Genomic DNA, 20,417 nt, shown 5'->3' on the forward strand with positions numbered 1-20,417 from the left:
CATGTCATGAGGATTGATTAACCATGCATTTCAGGAAGAAGGAAGCAAATTTATATATAGGCACTTCGGAGATGTCATGGTTTCGGAAACTAGGGTAAGTAATATCTTTCAACGGAAGTTGAGTATGTCGACTGCCCAAATAATTACTCACTGTCAACTTATCCAATGTTTGCTTTAGTAGGTCTATACCTAGGTAGGTATGCAATGTTGGACGGGGTGTGCCTGGGAGTTGACAACATTGCTACTTCAAGGTAATGTTTACCTATACATCTTGAAATGAGTGTTCAGAGCACATGCATACATGTTATGCTATATAAGCACTACTTCCGACTTCCGCACCAGACATAGATCCGCCATGTTCTCTTGGCTGACAGCTCTTCATCTAGGGACTCAACCCTTTCAGTCAGTATAGCCACAACCCGTCCTTGTCAGGATCCGGATTTCGAGTCCTTAATTGGGTTTGCTGCTCCAGTACAAAAGGCAGCGCATAGTAGATGGACAACATCAAGATGCCCAACAACATCTACTTTTAATCTCCATCGAGCGCTGCATCGGTAGGATAGTACAGTTTGTCAACCGTATTATCTTCGTCCTCAAAGGAACCGGCCGTTTCCCAAGTCTATCCGTAAGAATTTTGGTGAATGATATTCGCATTTGGGTGTCGATACCACCGGGTAGTGTCTAACTTTTTGACGAAAAGCCAACTCCTGAACGCCATTTCAATGCTGATCCACCTCTGCTTGTGAAGCTCTCTCCTCCATGTAAAATAACTTAATAAATCCATTGCTTTTTTAACTGGCGAAAAGGGTATCCTCATCTCTCAAGAACTCTCCGCAGTCCGCCTGTCTAAAGCACACCACACCTGTAGGGTCCAGTCTCCGGGCCTCGGTCGTCGACCGCGCCGTGACGCCAAAGCCGAGCGGCGTGTCGTTCATGTCGTAGACCACAACACCCTGGTGCTCGGGGCAGTCGTCGGACCATCGGCCGACGTGAGCCTTGACAATGTTGCCGCCGTACAAGAACGGCATGGTGCCGTTTGGCCGAATCCAGATCTTGTAGCGCGCGTGCTCGGCGAGGACGGGCAGACTGGTGATGTGCAGGCGAAACTTGCCCGTCTTGCTGAATTTGCCTGGAACAGGAGACGATTAGTTAGAATACTTGTGTCGCATGGAAAGAAAATGCAAAATACACAATGAAGATTGATATCACGAACCTAGACATGTGCCAACAGACAAGAGCTTGTCTCTGCCTACCGATGTCGCCAAGTTTGCTATCGACAAGAGAACATAGTACACACGATCCCGCTGCAGGCGAAAGACATAACGGTCGCCATCGTCGAGGGGCGCAATGAGGTTGTTGAGCGAGGCGCCCGTGTAGTTGGCCAATTTGGCGAACAGGGTCTTGGTCTCTTCCTCGGTGAGGGGGCGCATCTTGGCTGCTGTGTGACTGGAACGGAAAAAGTCTCTTGTTGTTTCGGTCGGCTCTTCGGTACGTAAGTCGCAGAATTGAAGTCGTCCCGCTGGAGATGATGCTCCAAGTTTTGCCAAAATTTTGGCGGAGCTCCCTCTATCGATAAGCCAGGTTGGGTTGGCGGACTGGTCCCGCCTAGAAGCGATGTGGGGGTTCCACTGGCAGATCCCTGCAACCTTCATGAAATTTTAGTTCCAGTTCCAGTTTCAGTCGACCAGAAAAATCATAATCTGAGAGGCAACAAATAAACCGCTGGCAATTATTCTTGTCTACGCTCTCAACGTGCTTTTCTACAATGGCCTCGAGACCCATGAAGAAGAGGAGACTCACGCCTCCGTCCGAGGATGAGGCGTCTTCCCACAAGGCCAGTGCCAAGGTTCAGAAGCAGTTCTTCAAGAGCGCTTCCAACTGGGATCTCGAGCAGGATTATGAGACCAAGGCCAGAAAGGGCAAGAAGAAGGACAAGGAAAGCACTCGCCTGCCCGTGAAGCTGGCAGACGGACGCCTCCAGCACGTCAAGGCCGCCGAAGAGGATGACGCCGCTTCCATCGACGATGAGGACTGGCTCGAGGGCAAGGACTTGTCCGACGTTGAGGTCGATGAGGAGGAGCCCACACAGAAAGAGGAGCCGCAAGTCCCAGTGCAGCAGCAGATCCTGGAAGCAAAAGAAGAACTCGCCAAAACAGCTTTAGCACTAAACGAAAACCCAGAGGAGAATGGTGGTGCCTTTAAGACGCTTGCCAAGTACAACCAGTCCAAGATTGTGGCTATTGTGAAGCTGGCATTGGCTACACAACTTGCCGTTTATAAGGACGTTATTCCGGGATACCGAATCAGGCAAGCAGAAGAAGACGCGCCGCAGGAAAAGCTGTCCAAGGACGTCAGGAGTTTACGATCTTACGAGCAAGCCCTTGTCTCTGGGTACCAGGGATACGTGAGGGAGCTGGCAAAGCATGCAAAGGCCGGCAGGAATCAAGAGCCGACCAAGGGCCAAAGCATCTCCAGCATCGCCATCACATGTGCTTGCACTCTCTTGACTTCGGTACCGCACTTCAACTTTCGCAGCGATCTGATCAAAATCCTCGTAGGGAAGCTCAGCACCCGCCGAGTGGATGGAGACTTTGAAAAGTGCCTCAGGGCCCTCGAGACCGTGTTTCAAGAGGATGAGGAAGGCCGTCCGGCAATGGAGGCTGTTTCGCTCCTGTCAAAGATGATGAAGGCACGAGAGTACCACGTTGACGAGAGCGTGGTCAACCTTTTTCTCCACTTGCGACTGTTGTCCGAGTTCTCTGGCAAGGCGTCCAAGGACCAGGTGGAGCGAGATCACGAAGATGGACCCGCCAAGAAGCCAAAGTACAAGAAGGAGTTCCGAACGAAAAAGCAAAAGAAAGCAATGCGCGAGGTCAAGGCGCTCGAAAAGGACATGGCAACAGCTGACGCGCTGGTGAGCCACGAGGAGCGGGATCGCATGCAATCGGATACCCTCAAACTTGTTTTTGCTTCCTACTTCCGGATCCTCAAGGCTCGCGTGCCGCATCTCATGGGCGCAGTCCTCGAGGGTTTGGCCAAGTACGCACATCTCATCAATCAAGACTTCTTCGGAGACTTGCTAGAGGCGCTCAAGGACCTGATCCGGCACAGCGACGCGGCGGCAGACGAGGACGAGGCAGAAGACGACGAGGCGCCCCCGCCCCCAAGCCGCGACACCACTCGCGAGGCTCTCCTGTGCACGGTGACTGCATTCGCCCTGCTCGCAGGCCAAGACGCGCACAATGCCCGGTCAGATCTCCACCTCGATCTGTCCTTCTTCACGACACATTTGTACCAGACGCTGCTCCCGCTGTCTGTGCACCCAGATCTCGAGCTCGGCGCCAAGTCGCTGCACCTGCCAGACCCTGATGCCCCGACCCAGACCGCCGCCGCCAAGTCGACCTCGCGCAACAAGGTCAACCTCCAGACCACGACGGTCCTCCTGGTCCGGTGCCTGACCTCGATCCTGCTGCCGCCCTGGAACATTCGCAGCGTCCCGCCGCTGCGCCTCGCCTCCTTTACCAAGCAGCTCATGATGTCGGCGCTGCACACGCCCGAAAAGTCCACCCAGGCCATCCTGGCGCTGCTCGCCGACGTGGGCGGCACGCACGGCAAGAAGATTGCCGGGCTGTGGAATACCGAGGAGCGCAAGGGCGACGGCACCTTTAACCCGCTGTCCCAGAGCGTCGAGGGCGCCAATCCCTTTGCCTCGACCATCTGGGAGGGCGAGATTTTGCGCCGCCACTATTGTCCCAAGGTGCGCGAGGGTGTGCGCATTGTCGAGAAGACGTTTGGCAATAGCGGGCGGTAAATAGATGGGGGGGGGATTTCTAATTCTTCAAATACCATGCAGTAGAGAAAAGAAAGTGATAGAATAAGAACCAGTAATTCATAAGATGTTTTGGATCAGTTGTGGCCCCATTCGAGGATTCTGAATTTCATCAGAGACCTCAAGAACAGATGATACCCGATGACTGGAAGGACTTCTTCTGTGGTATAATGGCTTAGTCGGGTCTACAATCTCATCTCAATTTGTTAACTCACTGTTGAATCCTGTCATGATGATACGGCCCTTTCATGTGGCCTCGCGATTCGCAGCTAGAGATTAACACTGTCTTGGAGCAGTATTAGATATAGATAGATCACAAGCCATTTGCAAAGTCTGATTTTTGTAATATGGGTTGTCACCTACGAAGAGCAAGTTGGGACATTATAGGCGTGCCTTGTGCTGAGCCTGTCACATTCATTTTATGCTACTCCCTTTATTTTTTTTGTCCGTAAAGATATTATTTACGTACATGCGCTCAAGTATCGAGGACCACAAATACGAGCCACCCATCCATTCCTCATCACAAACACATATGTCCATGCACTTTGCATTCCCATCGAGTTCTGGTGTAATGTGAAGACTCGACAACCTTAGGACAAGCAGAAGTAGTGCTGTAACCGGAATGCTCACGTTGCTATGCATCCGGTCAAAGAACCTGTGAACAAATGTTCGTAATGTATCAGTCTGTGAGACTCGGACATGACGTTATCGTATCTCCGTAGGAGTGTTCGCTAGGATGCTGCAGCATGCGACCTCGGTTGAGATGTCCATTCAGTCGCTTGGTGCAATGTAGATGCCTAGAACACCTGTTGGTAGAGTTCCGATTACCTTTACCCCCCCTAAAGTCTTCTGATTGCCGTAACATGAGTAAGAAAATGGCAGTGCATGGGAAATGCCCCCAAAGCAGAAAACATCCGATGGGGGGAATCGTCAGCTCATAAGTCAAAACACATGGGTTCCGAAACAATGCCGCCATGGAACGAAAGAGACGAGAAAACAAATAGAACATGGCAGAATTGCGGTCGCAAACCGCTCCGTGAAAAACGACTGTACATGTTCCACCAAGTGGACATATGTTAGAAGATAGTTTGCCTTACAAACTATTGTCGGGGTTTAGTTTGCCCATTGGGAACTGGCCATGCCGCCATTAGGTGCGACACGTCGAGTACCAACCGAAGATGCATTTCTTTGGTCGGCGTCGAGGACGTTTCCGTGGGAAGTCGGGGTTGTTCCATGATACATGGTCTGAGAACGACTCTGGATGTCCTGAGCCAGATGGGATGGCGACGGAGTTGGACTGCAGAAATTCTTAAATTAGTAAACGCCTATACACTGATTTTTACAGAGGGATAAAAGCTTGGAAAGAAATATGGGTCATGGCTCAAATAGTGCAGGCCAGCTCTGAAAACCATGGATTGTTGGGGGTTAGACTACAGGCATGATTTGAGAGAAGACCTCAGATACTTACTGAGCGACGTGAGTCGGAATCCAGTTCTTCATCCTCTGCGGTATATGTTAGTTCTGTCCCTCAGACATCAGGGAGGATACCTACACGGTCGAATTCTGCGGCCTGATCTTGACGGTCGCTTACCTCTCGTCGGCCGCTCACCTCTGGTCGGCCAGTTTGTGCCCATCTGGACTGCTCCATGCCTCCATGTTTGGAAACTCTCAACTTCTGGCCAAGATTCTGGGTGCTCGAAGTGACTTCTCCATCGGACATCTCGATATCATGGCTCGTGGATGTGTCGCCACAGTCCTGAACTGGGAGTTGGGATTGCATGGTGTGCGAGATGGGCTGGTTCTCTTGGCGGTTGATCTGCGAAGGAGGCTGATGCTCTTGACGATAAGAGCTGGAAGATGAGGTGACGCTTGCTGCTGCAGCAGGTGAAAATCCTCCACGCCCAGGGAAAGATATGCCAACGCCCTGACGTGCTGTATACGACGAGGCAGAGAACATCGGGACAGTGTTTGAGTGCGAGCTGACTCGTGAAGGAACCATGGGACTTCCGCCTCGGCGACCGCGGGAACCACCACTGCCACCACGGCCATTGCCAGAGCTGCTGCGGTTCTTGGCGAACTCAGCTTGAAGCGCCTTAGCCATGCTGAGATCTTGGTTCTGGCTGAGTTGACGAGACATCTTGGCTGTTGGTGATAATCCCGTGGTCTAGAGCCGATGAAAGATCAATCTATTCGATTCGATCGGTAGAAGAGAGACTGCATCACTGTAGTTCCTGGCAATGATTTGGTGTTGTTTGATGGATGGGAAATGTGGGTTGTGGTTATTCTTGCCTGCTGTTTAGGGTGTTGTGGAAAGCTGCAGGTACAGCAACCAGCAAACGGGGCCAGAATATGGGATTGAAGGATAGACCAAATTTCTGTGCCCTCAGACGGCTTGAATATCAAAGGATGCTCGCTGATACGATATGAAGGGGAATCACAGTTCGTGGATAAGACTGATGGACAGAGTGTGAGGGAGCTCCAGGCGGGTGATGATGGCTCAAGGAGGATTTGTTTCTTTTTGTTTTCAGATGAAGGGAATCAAAGAAATGTGTGGCCACTAAAGAAGGCTCTGGGGAAACAGAGGCAAGAACCCGCAGCTGCCTATTATCGTCAGTCTGGAAGGAAAGAACGACGAGACGACGGTCACTGTGACGATGAGCTCAACTGAATTTGATGCCGAGACTTATGGGTTGTCGTCGAGAGGAACAAGTTTAGCGATGCATGTGTCTGTATTTGTCGAGGCGGTAACGGCGAAACGTTTGTAATTACTGCAATATCGTGTATAATCCTCATAAAAACTTGGCAGATGCTGCCCAAGGCAAATGCTCATATGTTAGGCACGTCTTCTGTTCTGCAAGGAACAAAAGTCATGTGTGAGAGACATGATTGCCCTCTAAGGCACCAGAACACAACCAAAACCAAGGGGAGAGACCATGTCCCTGGTTTGAAATGATACCTTAGATCAGGAGCATACATGAAGCCGTCGAAAAAGACTCACAACTATAAGCTCAGATTTATCGATCCCAAGTTCTTTGGACTCGAAAGATAACAAGCCTGGCCAGTTTGTAACTTGCGGTGAAATGCAAATACCCGAAGACTAGCCCTGTGTTGATGTTATACTCCACAGTCCCCGTTGCGCTACGCACACATCCGTCGTCAAACACGTCTCAGCAGGAGAGAAACTGTGTAGAGAGACCGAACTCTTCCTATCTGTATTGGATCGCACCTGTCGTCCCGGAAAAGATCCAGATCAAGGATTCATCCTTACGCTATGTCAGCGGCCATCACCTCTATCATGAAAAAGTGTTCCAATGCATCATAAGAGAAAACCTGACCGACGGGAGTAGCACAAGGCTTTCAACAATCGCAAGGAAATTTTCAAATGGCATCGCGCGCGCAGTTGCAATAGACACGGTCAGTCGTCTTAAAGGTCAAATCTCCTTTGGTAAACTACAGAGGGATGTTGGCAAAATCAGAGTAGGAGGATTCAACGGCCCGGTTCCGCTGACCTTCTAACCGGTGACAACGCATATCAACCTGCCAAGCTTGCCCAAATACCACAAAAACGCAAAGCCGTGTGGGCGTAATCGAGATGATACGTGACGCAAGACCAAGAAGAATCCCCCGAGCCAATGCCATGGTGATCGTTGGTCTCGCAAAATTTTGGCCTACCGAAATGTCCCGCGGCAAGCAAGTAAAGGAATGAGATCAATATTCGAACAAAGGGCATCCTGGCCAAGATCTACATCTACATGGCTTTCTCCAGGAGAAACTGGAATTCATTCCATAGCTGTATTATACAGAATAACACACCCCGCTAGTTCTTCTCGTGCCTCAGAGTGCAAGATTGGAGACACCAACTCAAGACTGTACTGTGTCCCGCTTTTCTTGTTGTGATTCCCATGTCGGGTAGCACTTGAGATGATTATTGGCCTTGTGGCCGTCGTGGTGGCCCTTGAGAGCACCATGTCCTCGGCAACCCATCAAGTGCTTTTCCGCCACATTTTCCCGATGAAAATAATGGCAATGGAAATAAGGTTATAATGTTGGGAAATCGCCGCAGCACATGATATCCCAACAAATCATCCACGACAAGAGGCAAGCTTCCTTTGAGCCGCCCCGGGACTTTGCTGGTCGCCGAAGTGCATCATTCCCTGGCGACTTCCAGGGTCCCGTGCAGACAACTTCATCACGGGGAAGCGTACTTTTCCATGCACCTATGGTTTCTCCGATACTCCGAATCCCCTTTTGCCCTTCTGCCTCTGCCCTACAAACGTTTCAATCGCGTTGATTTTGGTATCCCGAAATTCGAGTTTTTGAGCCTCCTTGAGCCAAGGTACCTCTATGGCGGGCACGTGTTGGCATGTAAAATCGACAAGTGCTTTGGAGTTGGGGGCATCTTTACGAAGTCCGATGACCGAAACCCGCGGTATGCCTAAAGCCAGTGACAACCGATCCTGGCAAGTTTTGGAAAGACCAACGAGTCGTATCGGCTCACGAGTGGGGTCTCTGAGCGATGCAGCTGCCAGAATCTGAGGAAGGTGACTGTTCAGAACGCTCGGTTGGTCAGAACGAGCAACAAATACCGCCGAGTAAGGTATTGAACTTGAGTTTGTTTGTGGATGGGTCTCGTCAGTCATTGTCTCCTCAATGATCACGCTCTCTTCGTCGGGCTTCTGGGCGACAACGCTCTCCAATGACCGAGTTACAACCGCGAGGCCCACGTCGACAAAAGAGCCAATTTCTGGGGCCGGTGGAACAACTGGCAGATGATCTGCTGATGGTTTTGCGGCTTCTTTGCGCTTTCTCTTTCTCTCTCTACTACCCTTGGAGGGTTTGATATGCTCCAGTCGGTGGTTTCCAATCGGGGCGAGAAGGCTAGCAAGGTTGGTCAGCCTTGAAGACGGCATAGTTGCACATGATTAAGCCCCCGAGCACATCAGGTACAAATGCAGTTGGCAGTTGGCAGTCGGCAGTGGGCATTTGTAGCCGAGTGACTGGATGCCCACAAGGTCCTTCTGGGCAGGTAATGACTCACGTGCACAAAAGTTCTAAAATTGTATCTTGATCTCCCTGCGTAATCAGAGGCCTAGACGCGCAACAGTAAGTTATCATGTGTTTAGGGCGGGGAGGGCAAGCAAACGGGAACAGACCATGAAGCCACTGAATACGGCGTATCGAGCTGAAATACGAGCTTCTTCTTCTCCATGATGCGGTGGGAATCCAATGATGCGCTGCAATGACGTTCTCGGTGAGCAACTCGGTGTGATTTCGGGGGAAAGCGCGGATGTTGATTACCGAGTCTTTCAGATCTTTCAAATGGGCATATGGTACGTGAACTTGCGGCAGGCTGAGAATGTACTTCGAGGCTCGGATCATTGACTGGATCATTGATGGCAAGAAGTTTTTAGGTTGGTGGATCCTCCCCCAACTGACCCAATCTTGCGCCAGTTGCAGGAGTCGTTCCGATAGGCTCTAGCTGAAAGGCACCGACTGTGTAATGTATGTACTTGCTAGGCCCAGAACCTCAACCAAAACGTGTTTCCCACCCTCTCCTTTCAATGATGATAAAATCGTTTGATTCAGATATCAACAATCATCGTTCGTCATCGGATAAGTGTAGCAACTTCAACAACGTTCATTCTTCGCTAGACAATGCTTCGACCTTCGTGGTACCTAGGTTGGGTACATTGTATGCTTCTTTTGACATGACTGCGCCAATCAGCAGACCAGCAAAACCCGATATCAGTGACATGTGTACCTAGTATAGATCAAATCTACAAGATTCAGGCAAATACGGATGGACCACGATGATGGCATTGTTCGCACCGAGCTGTTAGATTTCACCCCGAGGCTTGAAATTTCTTTTTTTTTTTTTTTTCTTTTTTTTGAAAGGCGGGACGTTAGACCCTAGATACATGACATCGGGGATAATCAAGGGTCCTCAAGCTGTATGTTGGCGGCATATTGTTTACACTTATGCATGCAGACGTGGGTTAGCATTTGCTGAGTTATATAATTCTGAGCACATTATGACAATGAGGAGAAAATCATAGATGGCTTTTCTCCTCTACTGAGCGCCTATCAAAGCCCATCACGAGATCTTGACATTGTACCGTTCATCCAAATTCCTCGTCTCCTAGGCAGAAATTGTAAAGATGACCAAAAAAGCATGTGACATACCAAAGTCAAACCATGTGAACATAGACGAAAGCTGTCAAGAAAGATGACCATCCCGCACCGGAGCTGGCCAAGCCCGTGCCAGACCCGAAATCACAAACGAAGTCCCTCTTGTAGGTCCGCAGGAAAAAGCATTCCAATGGCCGTTCTGAATTCATTGACAGAACTTAGATGCGGCACCAACTGAAACCTACAGCTCAGGTGCGAGTTGTGGCAAGCCACCCTTCAGTTGATCGCAAAGTGACAATACACACATAATATGCCTACATGACTTACCCGAGTATGTGTCATGACGGACGCCTTTTGAGTTGCAAGGGGCCCTGTGCTATGCACCGGATTACCTAATATCCACAAGGAGGTGCAGATACTTGTGTAACATACATGTTCTTGTCTAGCCTTGCCACCAATTAGCATTGATGATGTCTTGAATCTACGTAATATTCATTGACAACAGTTGCATGTAGGGCTAGACAAAAAAAAAAAAAAAGGTGTCTACTTAAAAACTTGCCTAGGTGTTTGTGAAAAGTCGACAACGTAGGTAGGAGAGAAGAAGAAGAAGAAGAAGAAGGAGAAGAAGAAGCAGAGGGCAATTCTAGAAACCTTTCAAGGTTCCTAACATTGATGCCCGCTATCTAGACATTATGAGCATTGATGGGCTCAATGTTCCCCTCTACTACAAGCTAATGTAGTGGACAATACGCCCAGGCTGCATCTGCCCAAGCGGTGCCCCAACGGACGTTAGCGGAAAAAGGTGAGTTTGGTACCTTGTACCTTGGGCCTGCACTTAGAAAGCTCCAGGGGTCCCAAGGTTTCATAGCAGCCAAATATTGCGTATCAATTGATCAATGAGAGCCGTCAATGGATTATCGCAGACAGGCAAGGACTTCGATTTTGCCTTTAACCATCCGGACTTTGGCAAGCCGTTCAGACACTCATCCCAAAAGCTTAACGCAAATGATAAAAAGATAGCAAGAGAACATTGGACACTTCACCATTTTGGTCCATCGAATTCCCATTCGTACCTAGATTGCACAGAAGCGTTCTTGGACCGACCAACCAACACAAACATGATAAATAGAGAGCTGCACCCCCATCTGCACAGAGCCGCAAATTTTTCACCTGTGTGAACATTCAAGGTTCCTCTGGCTAGGTATCAAACAGCCCGCTTCTCACACACTGCGACTGCCGTCGCATTGGGTCCTTCCGTCGCACATTCTCCATAAACCCACTGCTCCTGCTCGGACCCGACCCTGGTCAGCCTCAATACTACCAGGTACATACGTAGTGGGCAAGGGCAGATCTGAGTGGCAGATCGCCAAGCGAAGAACAACTCCAGGTTTGGATCTCTTGTGGCTCCAATCCTGTGACTTGTGGCCCCCAAAGCATTGACTCTTCTTTACTTACAGATTTGGCGCAACACATCCATACTACATACACTATTTTGTACTATTCCCAAACGCGCCGCCAGCGCAAGGGGCCAAAGATTATTATCTGAGCTTGACTCCTTTGTTCTACATTTTACACTCCCACCTGGGCCTTACAAGAGGCACGCCGCCAGGCTGGAGACAGCTCTGGGTTCCCGCTAAACATCAGATCTCTCCAGATCCCCACAGTGAGTGCATCTTTATTTTTCTTAGTGCACTCGGCGGCGACCATTTTTGACAGCTCCCGCCAGCCCGCGTTTCCCCCCATCCAGGGCCCCTCTTCTTTTAATGTATTTCACCCCCCCACCTCTAGCGTGATCCAGTCGCGTCCTGCGTCACTGCTTGATTCACCACCAAAAAGTTAAGCTAGAGAGAGCTCCCCTTGATCATCGCTGCAGCTTCAGCCTAGTCTACTTCTACTTGTCACTACTAAGGTAGTAGCCCGCAGCTTTCAAGACGCTTCTGGCACTATCTCTGGTTCAACAAGCATCAAACTATCTGCGAGATTCCCTTCTGCCCGTCTCGATCACCTTGTATCTTTTTTTTCCTTGCAAGCAATCCTCATCGATACTCCAGTTTCACCCCGCACATTCCAGTCAACCCACATGCTAATTCTGGAGCCTGCAAGCCGCCGAGCCTTCTCGCGCGAACGCCTCAAGCTTCGACGGCAACGACGCTCATCCCTTCCTCCCCGTTGCCAGCCAGATGGAACAAGACTCAAGAACAGAGGAGTCGCGAGAACGAGCCGTCTCCTCTGAGCCCAGCTCTACGCGACCTTATCCTTTTGTCGGCGACGGCAACGATTCTGCACGAAAGCGTCGCCGCACCTCCATGGCTGGATCGAGAAGCAGATCCCTAGAGTCACTGCCGTCGCAGCCTCGCACTCGACTGCCGGCCATGTCTGCCAACGATTCCAACATGGCCATAGATACCCCAGAGCAGCCTCCCCCAAGCACGCCGCCCCAATCCGACCTCCCTGCTGAGACACCCCCTGCCGAACCTCACTCTAGTAAGGTTACCATCAACTTACGGAATATTAACAATGTGGACGAGGGGGAACAAGCTCCTCCATCGCCGACCCCTGGACACCTTGATACCGAACATGTCAAGCTCAGCGTGGAACCGTCCGAAATGGAGTCTAGGCATCCATTGCCCACCGGGGCAGAGGTTCAATCCGTGCCTTCTTCCCCATCACCTAGCACAAGCTCAGAAGATCCGGAAATCAATCTGATACAAGATGAAGAGGAGATGGAAGATGAAGGAGAAGAAGAAGACGACGACGATGATGATGTGGAGCTCATTCATGTCCAACCTGTCTCAAACCCGGCAGATATCGGCGGCACATTCATGACGTTTCCCTATCATGATACAAAGGAAAGTCTATGTCAAACTGTCCGCCAGATCACTATCTTCTTTCAACAACCGCATCCACTTGATGAAGTTGTTCAGAAGCTCAGAGACTGGTTCAGGCAGTATTTGGATAACACCACTTCTGACGATCACGTTGCTGAGGGCGCTGCCGTGATTGTTAAGTCGGCAGACGATGTTCGCATGTTCTGGCAACAAATGCCCGAGCTCTTTTTGAATGTCTATTCGCGCAGGTATGTGATCAACAAATCATAACGACTTGCATGTCTTACCTGTGTCACGAGCTAACAACTTCCAGAAATGTCCTTTCCAAGAATGCCACCATTCGGGACCTTGGCACAACTTTCTTCTTACAACTACCACGGCTTTGTGCTCATTTGATCAAGTTGGACCTGCTCCTGCTTGCAGATTCCACCTCGGGCGCGTTCGAGCTGCTTTCACCAGGCCTACTTCACGCCCTTGCTACCATCACCTCTCGCCCGAGTGAGAAATACCAGATACAGAATGGGTACCACGTAGATGCTATACCTGATAGAATTAGGCTTTTGTGCTTGTTCCAGGATGAAATAGCCCGGCAGCATGGCCCTGACTTCAACGATGCAGCCATGGCCGGACTAGTCGCACTGGCCAATATGGCTGCAAACCACCCAAGCGTCCAGCCGAGAAAATTGATGGAGTACTTCAATCAGATTTGTGCTCTCGGCGATTGCATTGTACGGGAATCCGAACACCAACGATATCCGACAATGGCCGCAGCAAGCGGTTCGGAGCTGCGATTGCGGTCCCCGCAAAACACTACCATGGCCTTGACATTGTTTAGAACTGTCTCAACTGCTTTGAGCAATGTGGTTGATAATTCTGCTAATCACTTCGCGGCGGATCTGGCCATGACGACCATGACGTACCTGGCTAATTTGTCAATGGCCGGATTACTGGGATCCCACAAGGCCGCCACAGATGCAATTCTGAATTACCGAAAGGACAACCCAACATTGCCAGGCCTCTACACTGTTGACGCCATTGTGAACAGATGGCGGTTTCAACAACTCAGCAAGATGATCAAGTCTAGTCAAATGCAGTTGCGCGTTGTATCCCTAGGCTTCTTGAGCACTCACCTCGTTTCGGAATGGCAGAGGAGCCAGGAGCCATATCGCGAAGGTGCCATGCCGGACTATTTGCGGCACCTTTCCAAGCTGCTGAGAGATACTGGGCTTATCGAATATCTGCTGGGCCCTACATGTCATCCCGAAATTATTGTGGAAGCATACAACATCATTGGCTTTTTAGCCGTCACCGAGACGTACGAAGCGCGCCACACGGATTTGTTCTGGCAGACTATCACCACCGCTCAGGATCCCAGGATCTTGGAGGCGCTCGTCAAGATGATGACAAGAACCGCGAGCCATTTCGGACGAGAGCCTCTGGCACATCTCATAGGAAAGATGCAGGGACTCCCTGTCGAGGCCTTCAATTCACACATGCGAGAACTTTTGGAGACCATTATCAAGACAGCCACACAAAAATCAACCGATGCCATCTCCAGCATTACCAAATGGTGTTTGCGGTTGATCCAAGAGTCCTCGGTTCTCAACTCGCAAGGAATCTCGGAGCATATGGACGTGTTCGACTTTGCTTCCATGAAGCTAATGGAACTTGTGCAGCTCAGTCCAGCCTCAGATCTTCTGCGACAGGATTTGCGAACAGAGTGTCTTCGCGATATCTCATCGAGGAGCTCTAGCACTGCCGGAAGTCTAAATGTCCTATTCCGCCTCATCCGACCCGGTCTCGATCGCGAGCTTGCTAATCTTGTTGCGGAGCACGAGTTCCCGCGGTTGCTTGCAGAAGATCTGGAAACTACTATTTCCATCGCACGTGCGCATGGCACCAATTCGGTTTATGCTACCGTCTTGGGTAATGCGCGCCGCTACTTGATTGAGCAAGTTATTGCGAGACATGGCAGTGCAATTGACCGCATATACGTGGAACAGTTTTGGCATCTGCTCGTTGGTGAGAAAGCGTTATCTCACAATGACAGGGTGGTGGGCTGGCAGTCTCTGAACGTTGCGCAGGGATCAATCACCTCTGAAAACGCTTTTCTGAAGCAGTGTTTGAAAGAGCATCTTCCGCGTCTATCTCCTCTTTTGTACTGTCCTGGCACGCTACAATTTTTGCGCGGGATCCTGGTCCCAATCGCAGAAAATGCGACAGATACAGCTCTGGAGAAGGAACTCAGTGACAACGCCGGCGCCGTCGGACTTTTGTGGCAAATGATTCTTACTGCTTTGCCCCAGACGATCGAAGCGGACGCAATTCATGTCCTCGTAAACGATATTTATGTCAAGGGCAAGGGAATCAACTCGTTCCCATTGGATCGAGCACGCAAAGTACACCTTGCGCTCGTAGAAAGATGCTTCAACCAGATGGAAGACGCTGCCAAGGAACTACTCTCAAGCGATGCAGCAAACGCCAAGGACCATGATGACATGACTGTGTCTAATGATGACCATAGCTTATACATTCAGGAGCTCAAATTTACAAGGTCGCTTCTCGTCCTTCGCGAGTTTGTCGCAGTCCTGCAGAACGGGTCTCATCATTTCGCAGCCCCGGACCTTCGACCGCTGATGCTGCAATCTCCCAGTATTGTTGAGGGCGCATCTGCAGAACTCAAGGTCCAATCGTTTGATGGAACTCGACAGACAGACATGAAGCCCCTTGCAATTGGCAAACAGAATACAGCTGCTTCTTTACTTGCCAGCATACGGGAGGTCACTGGCTTCAGTAACTACCGCATCTTCTACCGCGGAAAGTTACTGACGCCGACGGAAGATCAGATCTGCAAGTCTCTCGAAGACCTCAACATCCACCACGGTCTTCTCTTGGTGAAGAAAGAGTCCGATAATGCGTCCACACCTACCAATATCAAACCAGGTGCTTCTCCATTGGAGATCGAGATTTTGGGCCATTTCCGGGCCTTGTGGAACTATTTGAGCATGGAGGAGAAGATCGCCAAAGAGGTGAGCTTGTCCTCCATTCCTACCACTATGTTTCATTACTGACTAGCGTTCCTTAGATTTACCATTTTCTGGTCAAGCTTCCGGCAGATGGGTCGGTTCTAGAGGCTTTGGAGGATCCAGCTACATCGCATTTGGATGTTTTCCCCCTGGGAGAGCCTTTCAAGTGCTTATACACAATCCATGCCTTGCGTGAATACCTGAACACGCGGCGTCTAAGGTCTCTGGCGATTCACGCAAAAGGTACAGAGAATGACAGCAGTGAGATACCAGGCCAAAAGGAAAGTCTTTTGAAGACAATGTCACTGGTTGTTGCCGCGATTGAGGACCCTCAAGTCATCAATGGCTGTCCAAATGAATCGCTGCGATGCGAGTTGAATTTTCGTCTCCTGGATACTTTTGTCCAGCTATTGACTGGTATGTTTTCCCTTGACGCGTTACCTGTGATCATTTCTCACACAGCCACAGGCTTGGATGATGTGCGCATGGTTGAACATTTCCTTACAAGGAAACTTCATGACCGGCTGGCGGCCCTGCTATCCGAGGCTTCCGCAGCGCAACATGCTCAGTATGCTGTAGAAGCCATCAATCGCGCGCTGAATGCTTTGCTTCAATGCTGTTCGCTCAGCGAGTCATTCTGGGGATTGTTTTGTGAAAGTTCAACAAGCAAAAAACTCATCCAGGACCTTCTTCTTCGCGATGTTCGACCAGTCGTACGGAAGGGCACAGAAAAGGTCATCAGGGCTAAGTGCTCCTTCACTCGGGCAGGCTCTAGCACCTCGGCGCTGGAATTTACCGAAATATTCTGGCCTTTCATATTCGAACTGCTGCCTCAGGCCGCGCTTCAGCCAACCCAATCCGAAGAAGTTTTTTCTCTTCTGTCATTGCTGGTCGACATACTGTTCCAGGCTAAATCTGCGGTGCTAAACATCGAGGCATACTTGACACAATGCATCCAGCTAATCTTTGCCCATTCAAGCACCGAGGTCATCACAAATCCAGATAGAGTGGACATGGTCGCTTATGGAATATTGAAGTTGTTGCATTACGGCGTCAAATGCTTTGACCAGAGTGGGAGCATAGCATTCCCTCCCACTTTCGCCCGCAAGCTTCTCACGGTGCATATTTTCCCCGGCCTACGCTCGAAAGACACCAAAGCTCCCCGAGTCTTCTTGACACAGGAAAATCGAATATTGCTATTCGAAATTCTCTATCAACTTGTCAAAGATAGCAGGGAGCAACAGCGTATCATGCTTCAAACATTGGGCATGTTGGTGGAATACAACCCAGAAGAGCCTAGTAATCCTTACTTGTACGATCTCCCACAAGGATTTGATCGGATGAGGGCTATCAGGACTCCAGGTGGCCATGCAGGACTCAGAAACCTGTCTAACACTTGCTACCTGAACTCATTGTTCACGCAGCTATTCATGAACGTACATTTCAGACGATTCATGTTGCAAGTGCCATGTACAGGCCGCGATCATCATCTTCTGCAATATACGCAGACGCTGTTCGCAGAACTTCAAGACAGCATACGTAGATCGATTGATCCCACAATGTGTGTTCAGCAAATCATGAACTACGACGACACACCCATCGATATTCACACCCAAATGGACGTTGATGAGTTCTACAACCTCTTATTTGACAGATGGGAGTCGCAGATGCCAACAGACCGCGCCAAAGCGGACCTACGATCAATATATGGTGGTCAACTCGTGCAACAAGTCAAATCCAAGGAATGCGAACACATCTCGGAGCGAACCGAACCATTCTCTGCAATTCAATGCGATGTCAAAGGCATATCCAGTCTACAGGAAAGTCTGCAGGCCTATGTGGATGGCGAAGTTATGGAAGGGGACAACAAGTATAAGTGTGGGAGTTGCGATCGCCACGTTGATGCTGTGAAACGAGCTTGCCTCAAAGAAATTCCTGACCATTTGATCTTCCACTTGAAGAGGTTCGGTTTCGATCTCAGAACTCTGCAGCGCAGCAAGATTAACGATCACTTTGAATTTCCCACCGAGATCGATTTGAGCCCTTTCACGGTTGAGCATCTGAATGACACTTCCAGCGAAACCACGCCTGATGTTTTCGAACTTGTCGGTGTTTTGGTTCATTCGGGAACTGCCGAGTCTGGCCACTATTATTCCTACATTCGCGAGCGACCAACCTCTGATGGCACACAGCCGTGGTTTGAGTTCAACGACGACAACGTGACTGCCTGGGACCCGGTGAATCTCGCAAATTCATGCTTTGGCGGCAGAGATAACTCTTCTCGATTTGACGGCGGACTCGGATTCGAGAAGGGATACAGTGCATACATGCTCTTCTACCAAAGGGCTTCTACCCTCATGAAAGACCACGCAGACCTTCAAAACAGTGGTCAAAGCCACCCCGTTCGGATCGAGCCTCGGAATCCCATCGCAGATCTAATCAATGAAGACAACCGGGACATCATTCACCGCTATTGTACCAATGATAACTCCACAATCAAGTTTGCGCAGATGCTACTCGATCGTACATGGGAGCATACCTGTTCCCGTGACCACAAGACCGAAGATCTGGCAATGCAAGTGGCATTGGGTCACCTGGATCAGATTGCAGCTCGCGCTCAGGACACTCCAGATTTCCTGCCACTTTTCTCACAGATACGCCAGGCGTGCGAGAAATGTGTCAGCTGTTGTCTTGCTTTCTTTGATTTCTTCAAGGTCAGAACAGAGGCACTTCGTATGCTCCTCGTGAAGAATGCCTCCCCCATTGTCCGGCAATCCACTGGGGATCTCTTCATATACGTTTTGAAGACAATCAAAGATGCGTGCTCCGAGGAGTATAACCCGCCGGACGCAGATACCGAGGATGAAGACCTGGCTATACACGAAGCCCGACCATGCATCCTCACAGACGCTGTGAGTATTTTCAATACTCTTTGGGATTCATTCCACACGAGTCTTCGCGCGTGGCCCGAGTTCTTTGGAACCATGGCCAGATTTGCGTCAATGTCGAAACTGGAGGGGGCTGCTCTTCTCGAAGAAGGCTATCTTGCCAAACTTTTCTTCATCATCATCGCAGATGCCACAGAGCAAGAGCTTGCTGCACAGTATATGCGGCTAGCTTCGACTTTGGGTCGGAGACCGCGGCCACCCAACTACGAAGCCATTATCAGTCTCATTGACATTCTCATGAACCTTTTGGACAGTGATTTGGCAAATCAGATCATCATGGAGACTTCAAGCGGCCGCTTGCAAGTGGCTCTGGACGAGCAGCCGCTTCCGTACACGGTCGAGGAGGTTAATCAACTCCACAGAGAAAAGCCGGACACTCGTACGCGTAACAGCCTCTTGGTCGATAAACTTGTACTATTGAACCAGAATCCCGTGTCTACAGAATCCATACTCCGCAAAATCCTGGAGCTTGGCCACGAGATGGACGAAAAGGTCTTCATGACTCTCGTAGAAGGCTTCAACAACAGTTGGCAGCAGCAAGACCCACCAACGACTCCAACGACTCCCCTTTATCTTCAAGGTATCCTATTCTACTTGCGATGGAGCCAAAGTGAAGACCGTGCCCAAGGGTTGATCAGGCATGTCTGCGACCAGTGTCGGACACTGGCCCCTGCTACCGATGGAATGGCCTTTTTCAACTTCTTTAGACTGGTCTTTCAAGTACCGAGACGACCGGGAGAGGACACCAATTTCAGTCCGGTGCAAACCTCCGCCCTGAATCTCTTGCAGTCTTGGGCACCGACCCTTCTTGGGTTTGCCGATCTGAATGTACGTTTGGAAACGGACCTGATGTTGAAGCATATGCTTTGGTCATGGTTGGACAACTATAATGACCACAACAGCGAAGGCGGTATTTCTGAGGCAGCCCGCGCTCGTGTCAAATTCTGCAAGATGCTCACGGTTTCATGTTTGACCTATCTGAACAACAGGTATGTTTCAAGCAGTCTGCAGGCGCCTAGGGGAGCGATTGCCACTCTGCTAGAGCATATTGATCGGGGCGAGGGCTATTTTACGCCGACCTATAATGGAATTGCCACTCGATGCAACGCGGATTACGAGAGGCTGAAGCCAGGTATGTCACCCTCCCCCATTAAGATAAAATGACTGCTAATGCTTGGGATAGTGCGAATGGAACTTGACCGTCTGGCGGTTGATGAGATCGAGGAGGAGGCTTCTGGTGAGTAAACTGAGTCCGTCTGACACCCTGGAAGGAGTGCTTGACTGACAAGATCAAGATTGGGAGAATTCAGTCGGATCGTCGGAGCCGATGGACGTGGCAGATATGCAAATAGCTGCCGAGCCCAACGGCACTGGAGGATCGACAGGGCACCTGGTACTCTGATTGAGGCCAAGATAGCCGTCTGGGGTCACTCGAAAGCGTGTCCATTACAAACAATTTGTGCTTGCCTGGACGAGCACGCGGCGTGTTCTTTTTGTTTTACTGATGCGAGCGGGCGAGAAAAGATGATTTCAATTCTTCTTTCAGCATGGTTCAATGCATAGCATAGGCGTGAGAGGCGTCGGACATGGAAATGGAAGATACTCCGCAAAGGTTGGGTTCTTGATTCCCCACGTCTTTACTGTTTCAGTTCATCTG

At 50.1% G+C, this 20,417-nt stretch overlaps 5 protein-coding genes across 5 annotated transcripts; 2 read left to right on the forward strand and 3 right to left on the reverse strand.

Moving 5' to 3' along the window:
* Positions 1-791: 791 nt before the first annotated feature.
* PFICI_11702 (60S ribosome subunit biogenesis protein NIP7) lies at positions 792-1,430 on the reverse strand (the record flags this gene model as incomplete). Its single annotated transcript, XM_007840283.1, has 2 exons — positions 792-1,129; positions 1,214-1,430. 2 exons carry the CDS (start codon positions 1,428-1,430, stop codon positions 792-794), a joined length of 555 nt encoding a protein of 184 aa, XP_007838474.1.
* A 335-nt stretch (positions 1,431-1,765) lies between these two features.
* Positions 1,766-3,811, forward strand: PFICI_11703 (uncharacterized protein; the record flags this gene model as incomplete). The annotated part of the gene is made up of 1 exon (XM_007840284.1): positions 1,766-3,811. The coding sequence occupies one exon, from the start codon at positions 1,766-1,768 to the stop codon at positions 3,809-3,811; it is 2,046 nt and encodes a 681-aa protein (XP_007838475.1).
* Positions 3,812-4,942: 1,131 nt separating this feature from the next.
* On the reverse strand, positions 4,943-5,966 carry PFICI_11704 (uncharacterized protein; the record flags this gene model as incomplete). The annotated part of the gene is made up of 3 exons (XM_007840285.1): positions 4,943-5,126; positions 5,298-5,332; positions 5,382-5,966. 3 exons carry the CDS (start codon positions 5,964-5,966, stop codon positions 4,943-4,945), a joined length of 804 nt encoding a protein of 267 aa, XP_007838476.1.
* A 2,080-nt stretch (positions 5,967-8,046) lies between these two features.
* PFICI_11705 (uncharacterized protein) lies at positions 8,047-8,739 on the reverse strand (the record flags this gene model as incomplete). The annotated part of the gene is made up of 1 exon (XM_007840286.1): positions 8,047-8,739. One exon carries the CDS (start codon positions 8,737-8,739, stop codon positions 8,047-8,049), a length of 693 nt encoding a protein of 230 aa, XP_007838477.1.
* Positions 8,740-12,138: 3,399 nt separating this feature from the next.
* PFICI_11706 (uncharacterized protein) lies at positions 12,139-20,162 on the forward strand (the record flags this gene model as incomplete). Its single annotated transcript, XM_007840287.1, has 6 exons — positions 12,139-13,034; positions 13,100-15,815; positions 15,872-16,229; positions 16,281-19,892; positions 19,944-19,997; positions 20,056-20,162. The coding sequence occupies 6 exons, from the start codon at positions 12,139-12,141 to the stop codon at positions 20,160-20,162; spliced, it is 7,743 nt and encodes a 2,580-aa protein (XP_007838478.1).
* Positions 20,163-20,417: the final 255 nt, after the last annotated feature.

Source organism: Pestalotiopsis fici (assembly GCF_000516985.1).
Source record: "Pestalotiopsis fici W106-1 unplaced genomic scaffold PFICI_Scf_9, whole genome shotgun sequence".
Taxonomy (NCBI): Eukaryota; Fungi; Ascomycota; class Sordariomycetes; order Amphisphaeriales; family Sporocadaceae; genus Pestalotiopsis; species Pestalotiopsis fici.